We start from the raw sequence: 16,376 nt of genomic DNA, 5'->3' as shown, positions 1-16,376 counted from the left end.
ATACGATCGTGATTTCTTGGATATGACATCAAAGGCATAGGCCACAAAAGAAAAATAAGGCAAGTTGGGGGGCGCCTGGGTGGCTCAGTCAGTTAAGCGTCTACCTTCAGCTGGGGTCATGATCCCAGGGCCCTGGGGTGGAGCCCCGCATCGGGCTCCCTGCTCAGCGGGAAGTCTGCTTCTCCCTCTCTCCCTGCTCATGCTCTCTCTCTCAGATAAATGAATAAAATTGTTTTAAAAAAAAGAAAATCAAGGCCAGTTGGACTCCATCAAAATGTTAAATCTGTGTAGCAAAGGGCACCATCAACAGAGTGCAAAGGCAAGCCGCAGAATGAGAGAAAATACTTGCAAATCATGTATCTGAGAAAGGATCAATACCCAGAATGTATAGAGAACTTCTAAAACCCAACAACGACAACAAAAAACAACCCAGCGTAAAACGAGCATAGGACATGAGCAGCCGTTTCTCCAAAGAAGATAGATCAACGACCGATAAGCACATGAAATTGAGGTGGAGAAGCCGGAGGGACTCCAGTTCAGAAACGCTCTGTCTCTGCTGTTTCTCGGTGAGCCCCCATTTACTCACGTCCTATATTTTACATTGGAGCAAAATCCAAAGAAGCTATGTTCCCGCTCCAAGGGTTAATCCCGCAAGAGGGTTAATCATTCTCTGAGTTTCTCCTAGGCCCCCAAACACCTGATCACATCTAGGAAGAGCCGGATCCCAAACCTGTCCCAGGTCATCAGCTTCAAACAAACCTTGGCTGACACTGGCGTCAACACCCCCTAACTTGGATGATTTCTGAAATCACACCTGTTACTCACCTGTCGCTCACCTTTGATTGGACCCTGCCCTGGATTCCTGAAGGAACGCGTTCCCTGACCCCTTTCCAATATAAACCCCTAACCCCAAGCGATGACGAGACTCGTTCTCCTTTCCTTTCCGAGTCTCCCAGACATTCCGCCTGCTATTTTCCGTCACTCATCCTACTCAATAAATTCTGCTTTGACTTTCTCTGGTTCATGTCTGATTTCTATCCTGCATGACGCCAAGGACCTTGGCTCTGGGTCCCCCACGCTGGGTCCTCGGATCTGGCCTGCCTCTATTAACAAGATACTCAATATCACTAAGCATTAAGGAAATGCAAATCAAAACTGTGAGATATTACTTCACACCCACTAGGATAGCTATTCTGAAGGAAAAAAAACCAGAAAAGTAACAAGATATTAGAGCCTTTGTGCACAGCTGGAGGGAACGTAAAACGGTGCCGTCGTTATGGAAAAGAGTATATGGTAATTCCTCAAAAAATTAAGCATATCATTACCGTATGATCCAGCGGTCCCACTACTGGGTCTAGCCCCGCCCCCTCCAAAAATGGAAAGTAGGGTCTTGGAGGGATATTCGTACACTCACTTATGGAGCATTTACAATAGCTCAAAGGTGAAAGCCATCTGAGTGTTTACGAATGAATAAGCAAAAGTTGGTGCACATGTGCAATGGAATATTATTCAGCCTTCCAGAGGAAGGAAGTCCCCACACGAGCTACAACACGGATGAACCTTGTAGACATTATACGAAGGGAAATAAGCCAGCCGCAAAAGGCAAACACTGTATGATTCCACCCACATGTGGCACTTAGAGTCGTCAAACTCATAGAGACAGAAAACAGAATCCTGGTTGCCAGGGGCTGGGGAGGGGGCACGGGAAGCCGCCGGTAATGGGGACAGAGTTTCAGCTTTGCAAGACGACAAATGTTCTGAAGGTAGGGGATGGTGATGGTTGTAGAGCAATGTGAATTCCCTTAATGCCACAGAACTGTACACTTAGAAATGGTTAACATGGTAAATTTCATGTATGTTTTGCTAAAATTAAAAATAAGTAAGTTTTTTTAAAGGTGAGAGTTAAGAGGAGCTCAGGAAGGAAGAGAGAGAACCTTCACATGGAGATTCTAACTGCCTGATTTCGTTCTCAGATGCAGAGGTGCCTCAAGGCCTGAAATTCTCCCTGGGTTTCAGCTCCAACTTGAAGGAAAATAATATGGCTTCACAAAGGGACTAGAGATGCCTGGTCCTCCACTGGCCCGAGGTGAAGAAATTCAGATAAGGTACTGGAGTAAACTGTTGCCAATTCTGTAAGGTCCAGAAGAGTGTTTCTGTATCAGGATTTGGTTCAGCTGCATATAACAATGAAAGCAACAACTACCACTCCCAAATTACTGTGGCTTTAGAAAGATAGTTTGTTTTGCTTTCATGTAGAAAAGTCTGGAGATAGTCCCTGCAGAAATGGTTTGGTGACTCCACAATCAGCAGGGATTTGTGCCTCTTCTATCTTTCTGCCGTACTACTTACGGCGGCTTCCATTGTCAAGGTTGCCTCAAGATCCAAGACAACTGATGGAGCTCCAGCCATCACATCCACAGTTCAGGTGCGATGAAGGAGGAGGAAAAGGCACAAAGGGTCTGTCAGCCGAGTCAAGTCCCTTTAGTGAGATTTCCTGTAAGCCCTATCCCTGAGCCAGGTTCACACAGCTGCAGCTACCCCCATAGCAAGACACAGACGGATGTGCTGCTTGACCTCAGCACGTGGCTGCCCTCATCCAGCTGGCCGCCTGTTACCAAGAAGGAAGGAGAAAATGGATATTCGGTATGCAGCTAGCAGTTTCTACCCTGCCTGTTTCTTCACATCCCTAACTTCCAAATCTAAGTTCTGTGGCTGACTTAGAAAGAGCCCAGTTAAATGTCTGCGTTGTTTTCTGGATTGGGGGTGTGGGGATTCTCACCACAAATGGCAAGATGAGCAAAGAGCATCAAAAGCATCTGGGGTAGCATGAACGAGAACTGCCTTTACATTCTCTTACCATCAAACGCGGTGCTTCAAGTAAGCAGAAGAGACTCCACCCTGCAGCCCTGATGTTGTGTGAAACACACCTGAAATATCGGGGGGGGGGTTCATGGATGAACCTCCGGGGCATGGATGAACCTTAAAGAAAATCATCGAGGAATTTTCTGACGGGGCGGGGGGGTGGGCAGCCTCACCCACCGTAAGCCAATCATCAGACAGCCCCTGTAAGAGAGCACAGAGCAGAGGGGCAGGAGGGTCAGGAAGGGCTTGAAGTTGAGATCTGCTCCCAAGAGGCTTGGTCATTGCGGAAGCGCCTGGAGCTGTTTCCCTGTCTGCGCAACGGGACCTTTGGGAGAACGAGCAAGGAAATCGAAGTATTGCTCTATAATCTGTAATAGCACTCAGCGAACATTAGTTGTTTGATACTCAGTAAGTGATCACTCCTGGGGATCCCGTGATATAGAAGACAATACTAGACACTTCAGAAAATGTTCCCGTCCCTCCATCCGCAGTAGAGAGCCACCAGCCACCAGCCCACATGCCCAAACGCCGCAATCCTACAAGATGGACATCATCTTCCCCTTATACGTCAGAGAGATTCAGAGCTGTTGAGTAACTCAGCTGAGGTCACACAGCGACTGTCTGTGCTCTGGCTTCATGCCGCTATCTCAGCCTCCAAAGCCCGTTTTCTTTCTCCTGCTAAGATCCACAGAAAAATAGAGTGCTCTTTTCTCAAATGGGCCTTCCTACGTGAGGGAGAAGAGACACGTGCTAGCTCTTGATCTGGGAGCAGCTAGTGCCGCCTTAGAGGAAAGCTGAACTTCAGGGGCTGGTCTGGAAACTCCTGGGGCGGAGGTGGGGGAGGAACCGGGAGTCCTTCCCTTACCAGCTCTGAACGTTCCTCATCCACTGTGCTTGAGAGGATTTTAATGAGTCGGGGAAGGATGGAGCGCGGTGCTTCCTTTTCCCCAAGACACTTGTCACTTGAGAGGCTGAACAACACAGGGGAACAGCTTGTTCCAAAGAGAAAAGTGTCTGTGGAGCCTGGTTCTCTCATGCACCGTAATCACCCCGGCTTTCAAAGCTCTGCTGGGCTGGGCTTCCAAACTGGGCCGAATCCCAATGCCTGTGTGATACTCCCACAGTAGGCAAAATAAGGCCTCCCGCTCCCAAAACAAAGCCCACGTCCTCATTCCCAGAACCTGTGAATATGTTACTTTACAAGGCGAAAGGGTCTTTGCAGATGTGGTTAAGGACCTTGAGATGGGGAGATCTTCCTGGATTATCTGGGCAGGTCCAGCGTAATCACACGCATCCTTAAAAGCAAGAACTTGTCCATTACAGTCAGAGGGAAAAGCGACTATGGGAGAAAGGCACAGAGAGAGGTAACATTGCTGCTTTGAAGGTGGAGGAAGGAGCGACGAGCCAAGGAATGCAGGCAGCCTCTGGAAGCCAGAGGAGACAGGAGACAGGTGTTCCCCTGGAGCCTCCAGGAGGGAAGGCGGCTCTGTCAACACCCTGGTTTTTGTTCAGTGGGCTCCGTGGTGGGCTTCTGACCTACAGAACTGTCTGATAAATTCAGTCCACGGGGTTCGTTGTAATTGGTTACAGCTGCAATGGGAAACAAATACACTCAGGAGTATTACTGGCTGAAAAGGGTCTTAGTCCATGTGCCAGAACATTTCTAAAGCGTAAGTCTGATCCTCTTCCCTCACTCCTCATATCCAATTAGATTCCATGTCCTGTTGGTTCTACCCATAGAAATGATGTTTGTGCCACTAGCCACTGGCCTTCGAGAACTGGCTTCATGCCAGGCACGTGTGAAACACTTTACATACCTTTCCTGCAATCCTCACAGTTCTTGTCTGATAGTAATTCCTTCGTATCAGGTGGGAAAAGTGGGACGCAGAGGTTAAGTGAACTGTCCAGATAGACGTGGTGCGGCTGGGATTCAAACTTCTCTGTCCTCTCTGGCAGGTGCCTGGGCAGTGGGAGCCTCACCAACATATGGGAATCTGGCTCTTCCTCTCCAGCCCCACGGCCTTGGCTCTGGCACGGGTTCTTATCTGCCTCCAGGGTTTTGGCCACTGCTTCCTAAGACATCCCCCCACCCCTGGGTCTCATCCTCACCAATCCATCATGCACTATAGACAGAATAACTTCTTTAATATGCAGACCTGATCTTGCCGAGTCTCTGCTTAAACCCTCCCAGGGGGCCTCACTTTGTGCTGCATAAAGTTCAACTTGGCATTCAAAGTCCCTCACTATCTGACCCTGAGGTCCATCCACAGATCCACCAACATGTTAATTTTGCATCAGAATATGCCATGGACTTTTCATCACCATAGCTGCATATGCCATCCTATGACAAACAAGGAAAATGTAGATCAGAGATGTCAAGTTGTCTGCCTTAGGTCACATAGCTTGTATGAAGCAGAGTCAACACTAGACTCCAAATTCCCCAGTAGACCACCCTGGAACTTTAAAGAGATAACCTCCAATCCCTCCACTTCCCTCCTCTAGCATCATTACCGAGTGAAAACCACCATCCTGTCTTGTGGGGAGGACTACAGTACCTCCAATCTGCTCTCCACATGGAATAAAAATCTAATCGTGCCTCTCCACTGCTTAAAAATCCTGTGCCATCCATTCCTTTTAAAACAAAGACCCAAACTCTTAAGGATGCGACACTTACATGACTTTCCAGCTCCACCTCGGCACCCTTTGTCTCTCACTAAAATACCCACCCTCTTCAGACTCCTTCATGTGCCTCACCCCCTGCCACCCCAGGGCCTTTGCACATGCTATCTTCTCTGTCTGGCGTGCTCTTCTTCCTCTCCATCTTCCTTATGGTTCTACTCCATTCCTTCCCCAGTAGGTCCCCCTGACTGCCAGACTGAGTGGGCCCTCCATGAGATGCTCTTCCCATTTCCAATACTTCGCCCCTGTTCAGACCCTCAGTTGGTAATTATCCGCATGTGTGATTATTTGATCAATGTCTTCTCTCCACCAAACCCTGTGCTCCACTAGAGCAGGGACTTACTTATATGCTTGTGTACTTTTGTGTACCCACTGTTGATCACAGCACCGGGAACGAGGATGGAGCTCAATAATTATCTTTTAAATGAATAAATACCAACTAGCCCCAGCTGCGAAGTCAATCCTGTAATTTCCACTTATGTGTGGTTTAAGGGAAAGAGCAAGGAAGCCAAATGTTTCAACTGCTGGAGACACGGAATTGGATAGCCTCCCGCGGGTTGTTTGGTGGTGGTGCTGGTATTGATTTTGTTTTGCTTAAGCTTGGAGGAAAAGATCCAACTGTTGTGAAAAATAAAAAAATAAACAAACAAAACTGCTCTGAAACAGATTAAAGCCGAAAGAAAAACTGTTATCTGTCAAATGAATAAATTTAATCTTTTTTAAGACCATAAGTAGGGACTCATGGCAACTTCTTGGGAATTGGGTTTTTGCTTTCTAATTTTCACAATTTTTAATCTGTAATATCTTTAGGACCAAGCCTGCAAAATTAGGCCCAGAACATTATTTATTTTTTTACATGCAGGACAGGCCATAAGTGGTAACCTATGTATAGAACAGCAGACATCTCTGATTCCAAAATTACCCTTGCTTGCCACTTCTTCTCACACATTTCTTATGATGCCATCTGATCTGAAAATGTTTCAAATACTTCTGCTAAAGGTTTTTCAGCATTCGGACACCTTTGAGCAGCAAAGCAAAGTTGATGACTTTTATTTAACTTTGAAGGATTTTCAATTTTTAGCTTTTTTTGGTGGATTTGAACAATGCACATTATTTTGTCAAGAGTTAACATCATTTTACTGTCCAAAATCCAGCGGAAAGTATAATACCTTATTTCTAATTCTAACCTAAAATAATGGTATTCTTTTCCTTTTGAATGACACCACAGATGTATGTTGTCCTTTCTCTCAAACTTCATCCATGAAACACATCCCTGGCTCAGTGCTCTTCTCGGATGCCCCATAATTTGAAGATAAAACCAGACCCTGAGGAGCTACCAGAAGGTAAACTCCACGGAGAAGGGGCTAGGTTTGTCTTGTCTCTGCCGCAACCCCCCTGCCTAGCACACAAGAGACACTCAATAAATATTTTTAAAAGAACACATTTAAATCTGTATTTAATTAAATTTTTGCATTTAAAATAATACACATTTTATTTTAGAAGTTTTAGGAAAAATAGAAAAACAAGAAGGAAAAAAGATACCACTACCTAGAGATCATCACAATTCACTTTTGGGCATATTCCCCCAGGCTTTATCTATGCATGTTTACGTTTTCTCTTTGTATCATGCTGTACATACAGTTTGCTAACTTATATGACTTTTTTTACTTACAATGTACTCAATGTATGCATTCCATGCTGTCAAGTATTTTTGCCTCCACCATTCCTGGTGCCTGTGTGATTTCACAGCAAGAATATCACAGTTTATGTAACTAATCCCACCAGGAAACATTGCCAATGCCATAAATGCTCTATTTTCCACCACTTCAGGAAAATAGGGCATTATAGTTACTAGGCAGTGAGCACCTTGGGCCAGAATTCAATGAACAACACTAAGTCTAAAATCACACAGCACATGTTTCAATCTTATTTCCATCAACCAGGAACATTCTAGAATGACTTTCCATGTGGAAGTAAATATCCTTCATTTTAGAAGAGTTACATATGTGCAAGACGATCTAAAGAAAACAGTAGCCCAGGTGCTTCTGGTGTTGAGAAGTGAAGCCCAATCCAGCCTCCTGCCAAATGGCCCCTCATGTTTGAAAGAAGAAATGGTTGCCATATTTATGTATGAGGCCAAACACTCCAATTCCTTTGTTTTAACTGAGAACACCAGCTGCTCACTTCCACTCCCTGCTTTAGATGGGGTGGCAGATCCAGACAGTGCAGAAAATCAAGGTTTTCTTTCAAAAATAACTTGACCCCATCTGACAAGTACATAGGATATTATTTCTGGGCCTGCTTTTGAAATTAACGTGTGCTTGAGAGTCATGATAGTGCCTACTACATATGGCGGTAAGACTACGTGCTGCACAGTGCCAAGAATGGTCAGTCATAGCATGGTCTATGGGAACACCATATTTGGTGGGGCTTGTGTATCTGGCTAAAGAGAATTCCTATTGGTACCATGGAGGTACACCCCCCCATACACACATACACAAAAGAATATTTCATATTTATAAAATTCCCACTTGGAAATTGCTGTAGAGCATAAATTCAAATGGATTTCTCCAGAACTCATTACTACTATTGAACATGTTAAGTGTTGACTTTGATGGAAAACCAGCGACATCTCATCTCTAGATGGGAATTTCAACAACAAAGTATTTTAGGTGATAAAAAGTTTTCTCCAAGCCAATTTCACAGCCTGAGTAAGTGAACGTGTTCTATAAACCGTGAGGATTAAACAAGGTTAAGATACACGGGACAGGTTGAATGTCCAGTAATTTGCTGAAATGCTTTCAGTTTATTTGCTGTAAAAATTATTTAAAAGAAAGTACTTCCAATAAATCTCAGTCCCAGAATTAGACCTCTCAGAATAAAACCAATTACATAAAGAAAACATTCACCTAAGTCAATCTGAAGTCACCATGGATTACGCTGAGGCAAAGGAGTCATCATTTCATGCTGTCCATGGGTGAAAACATGGCTTAAGGCTTGTGAGTTTGAAAGGTAGTGGCAGGGGTTGCAGCAGCGTGGGGAGGCTCCTTTCCCATTTCCTCCAAGAAGAGTTGATCTGTCCGAAGACAGAGGGACTGGTTTTTGGGCCCTTTGGGTTCGTCCTCTTAGCACCCAGCACAGTGCCTGCACAGAGCACACGCTCTTACATATTAGAGATGAGGAAGAAGAGAGCATTAGTGGAATGGCAGGGGCCCAGTCCTCCGTGAATCTCTAGGAGGAGCCCCCGACGATCTTATGGCTGATGGCTCCAGGCAAAGTATAGATGAAGAGGACCAGGAAGATGATGAGGATGATCAGAATGAAACCGATGATGATGTACTTTTTGTAATTCCTCCAGATGAGGTGGTAGAGGCACTTGAAGGGGCTCACAAACCAGGAGAAGGAGGTGTCTGGGCGGCTGTGAGGGAAGCAAGAGAAAAATCAGGGAAGGGGCCATGATGCCGACACATGGCATTCTCCAGACCTCAGGAAGTACTTCTGACTCGCACTTTCTAGAGGTCCACAAGGAGATGCCCGGGAATGGGATACGTTCATGTTGCCTTGAAGCAGGAGCCACCCAACATTAGGAGTGATGATTCCTGCATCAGTTTAAAGCTTGGTCTGGAGGAGGTCTGACTGCCCTCATCCGTCCAATCCTGATCAGCTCAAGCCCCCCTCTTCCATGAGGCCCTCCTTGACCACCTTGGTCCATAAAGATCCCCCTCCTTCCAAATTCCTATCGCATCTACCACTTGACTTTAGCTCCTTTTTGGACCTAACATACTGGTCTTCTATACTCTGTTAACTATTTTATGAGTCTGTGTTCTCCCTAAACAGATTGGAAGCTCTTAGAAGATAGAACTTATGTCTTAGATTTCTTTGGTGTTCTTCAAAGTGTTGGGTTTTGTTTTTTTTTAAGTACGTACACATTGTAGGAGCTCAACAAATAATGAATTAATGAATAAGTAAGTATCCATTATGTTTGTAACACTATGATAGATGAAAAGTAAGTACTGAGAAGGGACCACTCATCTTGAGACACTGGGGATCTCAGGAAGGATAGGACAAATACAATTTGAAAGAATATTTGTATACATATTTCATATCCACACATATTTACTTTTTAATTGATATGTAACCATGGATTAAATTGAATAGGGCAACTCTTCTAGTAATTCTACTTCTGGGAATTTATTTTAAAGCAGTATTTTATAAAAGGGAAATATTTTCATCATAGTACAATGATGGAAAAAGGCAGATGTAAATTAAATATCCAATTACGGGCTGGTGACCAAGTCAATTATGGGCACCAAGCCTATGGAATATTCCACAGGCATTAAAAAATCCTAATTCTGACCATTATGACAACAAAGCAAAACTTTGCAGCACAGGATAAATGAAACATTAAGACAATTGTATATGCCTGATTCAAAAATAAGTAGAAAAAATTCATGTGGAATTCATATACACATTTAAAAAAGGAGTAGAAAAAATATACAAAATTATTCTAAATATGCTCCTGTGGCAGTATTACAGAGAAGTACCCTCTCCATTTTCCAAACAGTCTATATTGTTTTTAGAATATTTCCTAATTATAGCAACAAAAAGCTACCTAGATTGGACAGCACCTGTGGGCTGTACCCTTGGGGCTCAGTCCCCCCAGAGGGGCCCTCTAGAGAAATGCCCAGTCCTCTGCTTTGGGGACTACAAAGGGCCTTTCCCATGCTCTTTCCCCCAACCCCACTCACTTGGGTTTGGCCAGAGGCTCTGGCTCCTTCCGGGCTTTTCCGACAGGATTTTTCTCCGCTTCTTCTGCTGTCACTAAGTGGAACTCGGCTTCAACCTTGCCCTGCACAAAGACAAAAGTTTCAGTTTCTAGTCACAAAGACCTGCTGGGAGCAATGCCAACCTTCTAGAAGTGTCTAGTGTAGAACACCAGAAGTATTTGGACTATCCTGCTGCTTTATTTTGAGAAAAAATGTTACCTTTTTGGTTTTGGGAGAAGCCATTTTTATGACGAACAGTAAAAGCCCTGAAATGATGTTGCTGTTGAGTTTTGTGAAAGGAGAGGTCCCACGTGTACACACAGACACACATATCCTTGGTTACCTGTGCTCTTTCGCTTGTCGTCATTCAGTCAAGATCTGATTATAGCAACTCAATAGCAATTAGAAAGGAGACGAATTACCTGAGTGACAGAACCCTTTAGAACCAGCTAGTCTTTCTTCTCTGCCAATGATTCTCCAGAGGAAATGGGTGGGGGTGGGGGGGGGCTACATTTGCCAAATGGCTTTTCTGTCACCCTTCATTGTTTCTGTTGTCTCCACACATTGTTTCAGAATTACCCTTCTCTTCTTGCACGTCCTCTTTCCTTCTCCTTCAATAAGAAGCAGAATCTCTGCTTTGAAAATCATGTCATGTGCTTCTTCAGAGCGCTGTGTGTTATTAGCACTGAGGTAAGTCTTGGGTTATCAAAGGGTGAGACAGGATGGCTGCAAAAGGTAAGGGCCGCTCTTTCTTGTTCGTTCAGTCATTCACTACTTTTAGGGACCCTCTGTATGCCAGGTACTGTTCTAGACACTGGAGACTTAATGATTAGGAAAAATCGGATCCTTGATCTCCTGGAGCTCCAGTGCTCGGTGAAGAAGGCCCTCTCTCTGCTTCTTTGGTTTTGAGGATTCAGATTCAAGGTAACAGGAGGGACACAGAACTGGAGGGGGACTAGGGCACCATGGAAGTATTTTAGACCCACAATTGTCAGTTTGGAATTACATGTGGATGGGGCATAACTTGATTTCCTACCCCAGTAAAAAGATTAAAGTTTCTGATGAACTAATGGGCCTGTGTTAATTTACCTATTCACCGCCCATAAGCCAGGACTTCTTAGCAGCCACGATGGCTGCTGGCAACCACAATTTTGTAATCATGGGAGAAATTAGAGAGGAGTAGTGTATCTAGGGTGGGGTTGAAGCCAGAGAAGAGAGGCAGTGGCATGGTTGTCTGAATTAGTAAAGAAATGCAGTGGGCATATTACAAGTGAAGTAATGAGTTCAAATCTAGGGGGTGTCATCCATTCTTTAGACTATAACCCTGGCCCAATTCAGAACACATTATATGTCCTGTGATCCAGAAATGTTCCTTAAAAACATGAATATATATAGTCTCTCATTCCTATTAGCAAATCTTGGCCCTATAGGTAATGACTTGCATATATGGGTACTCAGGAAATATTTGAAAACCGGGAAAGAAGGAATCCAAAGCTTCTATCCAGTCTAGTCACTCCTCTCCACTCCACCTCTATCAACAGTGAAGTTGTAGTACTATTACTGTTACTATTACTCTAACTGTAATTGCAATGCTTTATTGAATGCCCACTTTGCCTATGTTCCTTCAATTCATCTATCAAAAAATCACAGCAACAAGCAAGGTAGGTCTCCTTTTTATCGATGGAAAAATGAAGCAGTGGAGGTCAAATAATTTTCCCAAGGTCACAAAGGGGAGAAGCCAACCAACTGGAACTTGAACTGAGGTCCTTATGATGCCAAAGCTCACGCTCTTCCCATGATAGTGGGCTGCCTCCCGACTTACTCATGCATTTGCCAGATAGTTGGACTAGAAGATTTGCAAGGACCTTCCTAACTCTAACATGAGATGATTGGCTTGTTGTCATCATAGTTACCACTTGAAGGCATTTGTCTTCTTGAGCCCCAGATTCCATACCCGTCAAATGGCCAGATGTGCTTCAGGACAACTTCTGGCTCTATTTGTAGGTTTCATGAAAGGCAGGAGACCCTGCAAAGCTTGAGGGCTGGAAGAAACCCAAGAGGCCAGCCTACAACTCATGGCAGAGAGATTTCCAATACGCAAAAAGGGCTGATTCCCAGAGGTCTTCCAGGGGTGACCTACGCTCCACCGAGCAGTGTATTTGTATGTGAGGAACCTCATCCAAGTCCTCTCTCAGCTTAAGAGTTGCTAAGCAATTGCTGGGCTCCAGAATGTTTGGAGGAGAGGACAGAAATCAACAGTGGGTAAGTTAGGACCAGAGTAAGAGGGTCATGGCTGCCTCTTTGTCCATTGCTCGGTCATAAGCTCAGTCACAGGGCTGGAGAACTTGCACGGAGCTTCACACCTACGTCATTCCATCTAAACCTTCCGATAACCGGCAAAGCAGACATCTTTGTTCCCATTTTACAGCTGAGGAAACCAAGGCTTGATAATGCTTGCTAACTTGTGTTATAAAACCAGGATTTGTGCCAAGATACTATGACACCAAAGCCCATCCCCTGCTATTCACTGTGCCCAAGAGGCCCTTCTTTGTGGAAGGAAAGAAGCAAGCTATATATTTAACAGTAAGGAAATGTGCCTTCTTTGAAATGTTCAAGAGAAGCTCCATAATCCTTGCCATGGCCCTGGCGTGATGATATGTTTTTGGCTTCCATCTAAGGGATGACCTTGGGTAGTTTAAGGATTATTATCACGTAGCATACCATACCGTAAGAGCTGAGTGAACAGGATGGTGCCGACGGATCTGCCCTTGAAACCGGGCTCTACCACTTACTAGCTGTGTGGCTCTGGCTGAGTTACCTGCTTCCGTCTCGCTGTCCTGGAGAGGTTAATAGCACGTACCCCACAGATTTGCTTTGACAAATAAATGAAATAACATATATATAGTGCTCAACCTAGTGCCTGGTAAATAGTAACCTCTTAAGAGATTACAGTTGCTACCTTCAACACTATTTCATGGATGGAAACACGTAATTTGATAAGAAACATCTGCCCATATAACAAACACCCAGGCAAGACCCAGATTTCCACAGGAAAAAAAATGCAAAGAAAAGGGAAGCAGAGCATATGAAATTAATTCTGCACCAGACATAGGAGCCACTGGTTATTAGCATGAAGGGCCTTGCCCCCACTTCACTGTCCTGCCTCAGTGGCTACAAACGTTTTTCTGATATCACACAGGCCCCAGGAGGAAAGTGTTTACTGACATTCTGATAAATACCACTCCTCATTCTATATCTCTCCACACAGAGGGTTCCCAACCTTATTTTAATTATTGATACTCAACCAAGCACCAAGTAGAGGTCTTAAGCTAATAATATCTTCCAAATGTAATTTTAAATCAGAGCTAGGAAAAAAATGGACAGTTTGAGAGACTATCTATTAACCTAATGACATCTATGGATGGAAGAAAATGACCAGGAAAGGTCCCGAAAAGATTGGACTTGTTGCACTGAGCGTGTTATTTATGGGCTTTGAACTTCACCCAGCCCAGAGAGTGGATGCCCTGGGGAGGGGTGCAGGTCCTTTAGGTCAGATATGTCTTCTTCAGTGGTAATTATTGCTTATTAAAACAACTCTCACTGGTATGAGGTAAAGCATTCTCATATATTAATGGTGGGGATGTGTGCTGGCAAAGTCTTTTAGGAAGAGGGACACACACATGTATACATATATGTATATGCATGCATACATATAATGTCCATGTAAGTGTGTATATTACCTTATATGGTCATACTCTGGACCTAGGCATGCCATTTCTGGGCAGATAAATTAAGGAAATCATTCAAAACTCAGAAAAATCTTAATATGCAAAGTGCAGTCATTGTTCTGTCAGATGTTCAAATTGTCCTATTTGTCACAATGATATGTCCCAGGCTCATCCTGTGTTCTCTCTGTCCTAGGTCTGGAGTCAGCCAAATATGCCTGCCTGGTTCTTTCAGTAGAGACTGGTATTTAGAAACTAGGATCCGGATGCTAGGAGTCTTCTTGCTACGTGGTGATTTTACTTCTAGATCTTTTCAGTGAATAGAGTTAGAAAAAATATTTTTAAATCCCTAAGTCCATAGTGATACCAGGAAAAATGGAAGAGAAAAAAAATCTCATTTACCACCATTGGAGGTACCTCTTGTACCAAATCTTGATTCTACAGTGTGGTAATTGATAGAATGAAACATTTATCCTTTTTTTTTTTTTTTGAGGAGGTGGTGACTATAATTTATTTCCATTTGTTGAGAGAAAGCTCTTCTTAACAGAAGAATTCTTACTAATAAATGGAAAAAGATGGGACACCTGGGTGGCTCAGTCAGTTAAGCAGCTGCCTTTGGCTCAGGTCATGATCCCAGAGTCCTGGGATCGAGCCCCACATCGGGCTCCCTACTTGGCAGAGAGCCTGCTTCTCCCTCTCCCTCTACCTGCCGCTCTGCCTACTTGTGCTCTCTATCTCTCTATCAAATAAATAAATAAAATCTTCTAAAAAAAATAAATAAATGGAAAAAGAATGATAGAATTAGATACATAGATGATAGGGATATATAGATGGATGGATATATGGATGGATGGATGGACAGATAATAGACAGATAGATGGACAGGGATGGATGGATGGAAGGAAAGAAGGAATGGGTAAAGAAGGAAGAACGGATTAGAAAAATCATTTTGCAACGCCTATGAAATAATTAATTAAATCACCATTAGGTGAAAGGTGGTGGTAGGACAGGCATTTCCCACAGTGCCAAAGTGTCACCCCCTGGTTACTTGCTAATTGCGAAGAGGAAAATGTGCTTTTACAATGCAGAGAGCTCATGGTCACCAGCATGATCACGTGAGTAAACACAGCATCATTACTAGTGAGACCATCTGAGGGCATGTGCCTCCTGGCCTAATTCAGTATGAAATAAACAGTACCAGGTCTTAAGTATTCTTTTTTTTTTTTTTTTAAGATTTTATTTATTTATTTATTTATTTGACAGAGAGAGAGAGAGAGAGAGAGAGAGAGAGAGACAACCAGCAAGAAAGGGAACACAAGCAGGGGGAATAGGAGAGGAAGAAGCAGGCTCCCAGCAGAGCAGGGAGACCGATGCGGGGCTCGATCCCAGGACCCTGGGATCACGCCCTGAGCCAAAGGCAGACGCTTAACGACTGAGCCACCCAGGTGCCCCAGGTCTTAAGTATTCTTACCAAAAATGTTTAACCTGATCCTGATAATGCTGTTATACCTAACTTCTAGTTCACAAGAAATACAGGGTCTAGAGAATAAGATAAACTACATCATGAGAAAACAACTGGAGAGGGGAGGCCAGTTTCATCAAACAGGTATTGTCATGGGGGAAAAATGGTGGGGACAGTTCTAAAACAAAATAGACCAAAGAGACAAAAATAACCAAAAGCAACACATGAACTATGACTGAATCTTGTTTTGAAAAAAGAAACAGCTATAAGATACATTTGAGGGTAATAGGGTATCCTTCTTCTAGATGGAGAAATGAATACGGTATGGATATCAGATTAGGTAATCGTTATTAACTTCATATATGTGATGATGGCACTGTGGTTATGTAAAGGATGCCCATATTCTTAGGACATGCATGCAGAAGTATTCAGGAATTGTTAAAAAGAAAACCAGGGGCCCATGATGGAGTTACTTAGGTTAAGGCCCCATGTCAACAAACCAAGACTTAATACCTACCCTAACTGCAGTGCCCCCCACCCCAGGAATTTAACCTTTAATCAGCCAATATGGAATTTCAACCTGTAAATTTACTGATAGACACCCTTTCACTCCTCTAAGGAGGGCACCTTTCCCAAATAATGCATTCTTTGCTAATAAATTCCTTCCTTTATGCCCTCTCTCTGCCTTTAAAAATCTTCCTTTTGTTTAACTTGGGGGAGTTCCCCTCTACTTGCTAGATGGGATGCTGCCCTATTCATGAATTGTTTAATAAAGCCAATTAGATCTTCAAATTTACTCGGTTGATTTGTTTTAAATAGGGTATAGTGTTGGGATGTCTACAATCTACTCTTAAGTGATTCAGCCAATAAGTATGTTTGCGG

The 16,376-nt window shown here is 43.7% G+C and overlaps 1 protein-coding gene across 1 annotated transcript in view; it reads right to left on the bottom strand.

Moving 5' to 3' along the window:
• Positions 1–7,022: 7,022 nt before the first annotated feature.
• FER1L6 (fer-1 like family member 6) overlaps positions 7,023–16,376 on the bottom strand; it is a 112,948-nt gene continuing 103,594 nt past the window's right edge. Inside the window, exons 39-40 of the mRNA XM_008689322.2 lie at positions 10,290–10,390; positions 7,023–8,959 (exon numbers count right to left, since the gene is read on the bottom strand). Coding sequence (XP_008687544.2) covers positions 8,773–8,959; positions 10,290–10,390 — 288 coding nt within the window. The 3' untranslated portion in view covers positions 7,023–8,772. The remainder of the gene's footprint in view (positions 8,960–10,289; positions 10,391–16,376) is intronic.

Source organism: Ursus maritimus, unplaced genomic scaffold (assembly GCF_017311325.1).
Source record: "Ursus maritimus isolate PB19 unplaced genomic scaffold, ASM1731132v1 scaffold_9, whole genome shotgun sequence".
In the NCBI taxonomy this organism is placed as follows: domain Eukaryota; kingdom Metazoa; phylum Chordata; class Mammalia; order Carnivora; family Ursidae; genus Ursus; species Ursus maritimus.
Note: the sequence above shows the minus strand (reverse complement) of the source record. Positions and strands in the feature narration are given on the sequence as shown.